The sequence below is a fragment of the Priapulus caudatus genome, unplaced genomic scaffold (genome assembly GCF_000485595.1).
Source record: "Priapulus caudatus unplaced genomic scaffold, Priapulus_caudatus-5.0.1 Scaffold114, whole genome shotgun sequence".
Taxonomy (NCBI): domain Eukaryota; kingdom Metazoa; phylum Priapulida; class Priapulimorpha; order Priapulimorphida; family Priapulidae; genus Priapulus; species Priapulus caudatus.
The window spans coordinates 541,754-549,180 of record NW_014577175.1 but is presented as its reverse complement, the minus strand read 5'-3'; the positions used below and the strand labels follow the sequence as shown (position 1 = coordinate 549,180).

Sequence of the window (7,427 nt, the reverse complement as noted above, 5' to 3'; positions counted from 1 at the left end):
GGGCACATATACACGCACACGCGCCCGCACGGGCACATATACACGCACACGCCCACGCGCACGCACATATACACGCACACGCGCACTCACATATACACGCACACGCCCACGCACGGGCACATATACACGCACACGCCCATGCACGCACGGCCACATATACACGCACGCGCACATACACGCACGGCCACATATACACGCACACGCACGGGCACATGTACACGCACACGCCCACGCACGGGCACATATACACGCACATGCGCCCGCACGGACACATATACACGCACACGCGCCCGCACANCGGCGTGTCGTGTGCGTGTGCGTGTGCGGTGTGCACGTTATACACGCACGGGCACATATACACGCACTATGCGCGTAATGCTCTTCAAAAATGACAAGAATTAGCGTTATATAAAGAGATTATATAGAACAAATGATGTCAGCAAAGAAAGAAGGAAGAGAAAGAGAAGAAGCAGAATGAGAGAGAAGAGGAAGAGGAGAAAGACGAGAAAGAGAAGAGAGAAGAGAGAGAGAGGAGAGAGGAGCCAGAGAGAGAGACAGAGAGAGAGAAGAGGAAGAGAGAGAGAGAGGATAGGAGACGAGCATGACGAGAGCGGGGAGACTGAGACGAGACGAGAGAGGGATCGAGAGAGAGCAGAGAGAGAGAGAGAGAGAGAGAGAGAGAGAGAGGGAAAGAGAGAGATGACAGACAGAAAGACAGACAGACAGACAGAAATGGGAAAGCGAAATATTTTCAATGAAAGTAAATATAACATGGAAACGTGCAATACAAAATAAATGGATTTTTTTTACCATAAAAATACATTAATTATCTAGATATGCATTGCTTACAAGCCAATGACCACTATAATTACCAACTTTCAGGTCTATACCCACACAATGAACAGTCTATGAACAAGTTTTATGGTAAATGGGCTGCTTTATTTCACAGCTTACAATAAAACAATATACTACTCTATTGTATACGACTACAAAAGGTATGCCAACATGCACAATGTGCAGAACTTTGTTGAATTAGTAGTCGTGGCCTCTGTACAGTAACTTATTATAATTTACCGCCAATAATTTGCTTCTTTACTATATGTAATGTATACATCGTACTGCATTTTGTTGGTGACTTTATCTAGTGTAGTCCGTACTTATAATCTTCCCAAATTTTTTAATATGATCCAAAATATGCTTTGAATATGTTCTTATTATTGTCCAAATCCTGTATGTGTCTACATATTTGATCAGCTATATGTGTAAATATATGTACTTGTGTCAAGTATGAAAATAAAAAATATTAAAAAAATAAAAATAAAAATATTAAAAAACTTTCAGGTCTATATTTTTCAGGCTTGGATTAAAGCACTAGTAAATAATTTAAAATGTCAATAGCAGTGATACAGTTTCGACATTGATGTATCAAAACGCATACAATATTAACCATTGAAACACAACAGATGAAACCAACATGACATATAAATGATGGCATTTTTGTTTAAATTACTCGTGCGTCCGCACGATCACAAGATCTCTCTTAGCCATCACATTGAACCAGATTTCCCCGAGATATAGTTGCTAGCGAATAACATGCTATCGCCTGCACAGACTACTGACTATCTTGTGTTGTCATCGTTCGTTGCTATCAATAAGACGTTCTCCGGGGAGACACTGGAGTCAACGTAGAATCGCACGCGGCAGTCAAAGCCTCGCTCCTTCATGTAGAGAATTCTCCCATGGTCGATAAGTCGCTTACACTTCCCTCCGACCTGTTCGCGGTCCCACCTAAAGGAGCGAGTGAGCCGAGATAAGTGACACACACAAGCCACATCATCACGGACACAAATAATCTTGAAAAAAAATGTAAAGATGCATTTCGACGTATACAACACGTTTACCGACAACATAGAAGCCGAGTCGTGAATAATAAAACATTGATGAATTAGCTAACCCCCTTATCGACACGCTTCAGACTACCCAGTCGAACTAACTCGCCGATTTGTTAAACTGCAGAGCTTACGATGTGGTTGATAAGGATATTACCTCACGGCGTTCGCAGCGACATTTTCGTCATGATTAACAGTGACATCCGTCTTGCTGTCCGCGTTGTCTCGGCTGTTGGCTTGTTCCCCAGCGTCGGTCAGCTTGCACGTCGCCCAGCTGGTCATACCGCAGATGAGGCTGAAGTCAGCAGCGCTCAGACCCCACTCACTGAATGCGCGCTTCCCCACGTAGCTATTCCAGTCCGACCGGTGGTGGCAGCACAGTGCAATGACAACGCCTCTACATTGGTGCAACGTTGGTTCCTCGGGAAGGCCAGTGGCAGAGGTATTATCCGACGGAGGGGGCGGTAGCGTTGATGCGAGACAGCAGAGAGCAAGATCTACGCATATAGAGAGAACCACGTCGGGCATATCATGGCTACCCAGACAGTACTAATAGACAAATTAAAATACAAAGTAAAGTGCAAGTGACACACATCTGAACTAGGTAAAGTGCATATCACTAGACTTCCATGCGTGCAACAGCAACACATACCATTATTAGTATGATGAATTCTACTTGTACCTTCTGACCTGTGATATTAATTTTACTATTACCGCTACCAGAGCAATGAGAGGACACGCAACAATGTTACATTCGACGCACCTGTTGCTGCACCACACAGGTGTTTGCTGAATCCAATGATTGGTGTGTGTTTCTCCTTGATGCTAGGAATTTCACTAAGATTGAGATGAGCAATATCCATCCTTATTCTTTCAAATGCTGGACCTTCCTCTTTGTGAAAACTGTCAAACTGGTATGAATACACAAAAAACTATATAAACTTCTTCTTTATTAGTCACATAAGTTCTACTCAAGCTGATAAATGAAGACACACGAGCTAAATTAAATATCTAAAACACTTGAAGAAATATGTCTAAACCCAAATTGCAATCATGTCTACAAAACACAATTATTTACATAGACATTGCAACGTTGAGGTACAATATAATATAGTACTGTAAACAGCCAGCCCAACATGTATACATGTATATATGTACCTTGTACCTATTCGCGCCTCGATCAACCAGAACAAAGTGACTGTCTTCAGAATGTGGTGAAGCTTGCTGCACCCAGTGCGACATCTGACCTAAGATCATATATGCATGTAACTACCCAGTAAAATGGATACCCCCAAACGGGTCCCTATAACTTTTACTTTACCATGACGATAAATTTCGACTACCATTAAACATTATCGACTATCGTTCAACTATCATTATTATCAGAAAAGACATTAGAAACAAATACCCTTTCCTGCTCCAAACTCTACGAAGCAATGGCCGTTTTTTAACAGTCCCAGTTGCTCCATGTGTCCAAGTATTGATGCCTTGAAAAAACAAACATTCTTACGTCCAGAATTTACACCTTGTCAACTGTAATATCTATAACAAATTAAATTGAACTTTAATTTACATACCCGATAACATCCAGAAAGGTCTTAAACAATTACATACTTGATTGTATTTTGTTGATCTGCGTAGAACACTTTCTAATATCTGCCTGCCAGAGGCACAGAACTCCATGAAAGACAGATTAATAATTTACCTGCTCTTGATATCATTTCACGAACTAATAACGATCCTGCACTAGCTTATAGTTTAACATCCAAGTTAAAATTTTTATCTATTAATTTTTTAATACATGCAATGGATCGCAAAAAGTAAAATTCCATATGGCACCTAGTTTTACGTGATTATTAACATTTAATACTCGCATCAATGATGAATGACAGACAGTGGCTACAAACCATGTGTTGATAGTAAACGATGATAACTCAAGGATGTTTTTTTTTATCAAGGTTAGTGCCTCTTACACTACAGTTTGTGTATGCATGATGGACCTGTTGCTGAAGATGCTTCTGTGCAAAGCTGCCGTAATATGGGTCCTGTAGCCGTTGCCTCAACACTTCATGCGTTAGGATCTCAGTGGCAATCTCTGGAACATGATCTGAAAAATATGGTTTTTGACACGCAAGACCCATCTCAAATACTTTTCAATATTTTTTGCATTGCTTGGGAAGTAGCAAGATGGCCTTGTCAACTGAGTGAAATATTATGGCCAGAGTTTAGTTATAATCGTGTCGAAAGCTGTGTTATGCTGCGTTTACACTATTGATTTTTGTCAGCAAATTGTACTGATTTCAAGTGCATTCCAACACAATTGGCTGAAATTCGATTGCGCTGGAGTCTGAGTCGGGCCAAGTTGGAGAAATAGCCTGTTTCTCCAACTCGGCGACTTGACTCCGACTCCGACTTCAACACAATCGAATTTCAGCCAATTGTGTTGGAATGCACTTTAAATCGATACGATTTTTGCTAAAAAAATCGATAGTGTAAACGCAGCATTACACTCTCATACTAGAAAATTTTGTTTCCTTTATTTTTTTACGTTCATCTTTTTTAAGTATGGTTTTCAAAATAACTATACAGTAACTACGTATGAAATTTGCTGATCTGAGAAACTTGAAGAGTGGAACTACCTGATCCATGTAACTAGATATGTATATACAGAGGGAGAAACAAACTTTTGAACAAGGAAGGCCAACGATATCCAGCCTACCCTCTAAAATAGGAAATATATATGCAACATAGGATGAATAATCTTTACTCTAATACATTAAATAAGTTCATACAAATATCAGTATTTACTATAATTATTATTATTACTTGTAGTACAAATGCTTTCTTATATTCTGTAATGCTCTTTGTAAAATACCTTTATAAATTGTCTCAATTTTCTCAACTAACTCATGAAGATCAGCAGTAGATGTATCCGCCAATGTGACCTAATGGCATACGAAACAAGAAAGTTAGACAAAGAAAAACTTATAATATGCTACACATGTGCTGATATATTTTATGGTATCCAAACGAATGCTTTTAAAAACATGCGTTTAAAAATTAGTAAAGTTCAGAAGAAACTACTAGGTACTTATAGCAGATCAGTGTTTACATTTACCTTTATCGGGCTGGCAGTCAATCCAGCATTGATGTTCTTACGGTAGTAGTTCTAAAAACCCAATAGACACCATCAGAATTAGCTGTATATAGGTAATGCTGGTATATGATCTAACAGAGATTATCACACTAAGCCTATAACCACATAATTGGAAGAGAGAAACCAGTAAAGTGATGAGGTGCATCACTTCATGTGTAGGCACCTGTCTCAATAACATAGTTATCAAAGTGAGAGTCACAGCAACAGTATATATACTTCTGGATGCATACTTTCATCATAGATCGCACATTTAAAATCACACGAAACACCCTTTTATTATTCTACACTTATTTATGGGAGAGCTGTTGCCTCCGAGGGTCGTGGGGGTAGCTGTCCCAGGTAGATTTCAGAGAAAAGCCATATAAATGCGAGTGACCGTAAAATAAGTGTAAATCATCATGTAGCAATCCATTGAAGCCTCATGAATGTCGACTGGGAGGTGGGCCCCTTCCTTAACTGTACCCAGCTTAGTCATAAAATATTGCTCCCCTAGGAATTCGTTCAGGCTACAGCTGTATATTGGGGAGGTGGTTGGCACAAAAATTCACTTACCGGTTTCGGCATCTCTCTTGCATTGCACTTCTTCAAATGGCTCTCCAGTTTGCTAGCAAAGCATGTGCTGAAAAGTTGAATGTCACTAATCTAATTATTCTTTGAAACGTAATCCTTTTGACATTATGCTATAGCTATATAAGATTTATATCAGTACTATCAAAATTAATCGCATACTAGAACACATCATTGAAATGTTAATTAAATGATACTGTAGTTACAATTCCAGGAGTAATTAAAACCAAAATGGAAACACCAACACTACTTACAGATAGCAAGCTATCGGCACAATTTATTTTATGTAGATTTGCTGACTTACAGTTACACTTACTGTTGGGGATCAAGAGGACACTGCATTCGTTCACCTCTTATGTGTGTGGCTTCATCCTTGTATTACATAAAAACACGGTTAATTATAAAATATTCTGTCTGGCAGTTATCACAATTAAGGTGGGGACAGATTCAGAAATTTGCAAATTGGGAAGGTTCAGTGAATCAGGGAAAAAAATAAAATGTATTTTTCTGGGGCTACTTTTCAAGCTCGCGTGGATGAAAATAGCACTCTAAAATTTGGTTTGCATTGAACTCTATGCAAATTTACGGGGGCTCTTTTTGGCATTTCCGGGGCTCTTTTTGGCATTTCGGGGGCTAAATCGCCCCGAGCCCCCGTGTATTTTTTTCACTGCAGTGAATGCAAGGTGGGTGGGTTGGGGGTAGCTCTCCACATGGTTGTAATCTGATGGATTTTCACTATAGTTTTTTTACTATGGATTTTCTAGTTTGAAGTTCTGTATTCTATTTTAGCTGAAACAAATTATACGCATGCATAGGGAGTCTGTGTGTGTGACAGTGTGTGTGTGGGAGGGGGGAGGGTCCTCACTTGTAACAGCCTGCATGAAACCACCTCTAAATCTGCTCCTGATAGCTAGTCAGGGTAAAAGCAGCAGTTTTCTCCAGTCCAATCAACGAACACCACTAGTAGTAGGACGTGTACATGCAGGGGCTAATCTAGCTGCTTAATATGGGCACCCATGGCGAGCGTAGCGAGCATAAAAAAATCATATATATACTTATCTATCACATCTGCATCAGAGCTCTGCTAAATTGGGCGTTTTATGAATTTTGAAATTTGGGCGTTTTGCTAGGGGGTCGTAATTTAGGCGGCCGGTATTCGGTATGAAAAATGGCCTGGATTAGGCCCTGACACATCAATTAATGAGGCAGAGCAGGAATTATAAATATGATCCAGTGGCCCGGCCCCAGGTCAGGTGGCAGGTAAACAAACTGACAGACACAAATCGGCACCATGCATGAAACATACAATTACTTAGTATGAATTACTATAGCTTTACCAGTGTAGCCTACACTGTAGTGTAGCAACTCTAGCACTGTAGTACAGTCTGTACTACAGTACAATAGTACTAGTACTAGGGATACTTATAGTACAACTACTATCCCTACTCGACTGTACAGACAGTACTACACACAGCACTTCGAACGTCTCAATAAAAAAAGAAGGTAAATAAACACAAAATCTAGCTCTCTTATTCATGTTGTTTGTGCACGCAGCACAGGGCGGCCGTGCGGTGTACTTGTGGTTGTGTGTTGCAGATGAGCATTTGACCGGCATTTACAGGTGATATAGGCGAAATAGAGTAGAGAAAGATTAAGACTTTGGTACATTTCGTGTTTATTTACCATTAATTTTTTTTATTGAGACGTTCCAAGTGCCTGTGTGCAGGCCCTATACTAGCTGCGAATCACGGACACTGTCACTGCATGTCTCAGTGTATGTAACTGTAAGTGTAATAGTAGTAGTACCGGTACTA

The 7,427-nt window shown here is 40.1% G+C and overlaps 1 protein-coding gene across 2 annotated transcripts; it reads right to left on the bottom strand.

The window, feature by feature from the left end:
- Positions 1 to 780: 780 nt before the first annotated feature.
- LOC106805452 (tRNA:m(4)X modification enzyme TRM13 homolog) lies at positions 781 to 6,017 on the bottom strand. Of its 2 annotated transcripts, none has more exons than XM_014807036.1 (10): positions 5,930 to 6,017; positions 5,599 to 5,665; positions 5,008 to 5,058; positions 4,765 to 4,834; positions 3,890 to 3,996; positions 3,298 to 3,376; positions 3,048 to 3,136; positions 2,653 to 2,800; positions 2,047 to 2,386; positions 781 to 1,788 (listed from the first exon to the last, which is right to left on the bottom strand). In XM_014807036.1, the coding sequence occupies exons 1-10, from the start codon at positions 5,953 to 5,955 to the stop codon at positions 1,620 to 1,622; spliced, it is 1,146 nt and encodes a 381-aa protein (XP_014662522.1). In that variant the 5' UTR covers positions 5,956 to 6,017; the 3' UTR covers positions 781 to 1,619. The 2 variants fall into 2 exon arrangements, with proteins under 2 accessions (XP_014662522.1, XP_014662523.1); XM_014807037.1 differs by having other exon boundaries at positions 5,918 to 5,977.
- Positions 6,018 to 7,427: the final 1,410 nt, after the last annotated feature.

Excerpts from the sequence above, each read along its gene's own strand:
- LOC106805452 (XM_014807036.1), bottom strand. The coding sequence starts at position 5,955 with ATGCAGTGTCCTCTTGATCCCCAACA. Across the intron at positions 3,997-4,764 it reads AATTGAGACAATTTATAAAG|ATCATGTTCCAGAGATTGCC; the intron begins GTATTTTACAAA and ends CATATTTTTCAG. Across the intron at positions 2,387-2,652 it reads CCTGTGTGGTGCAGCAACAG|ATCTTGCTCTCTGCTGTCTC; the intron begins GTGCGTCGAATG and ends CTATATGCGTAG.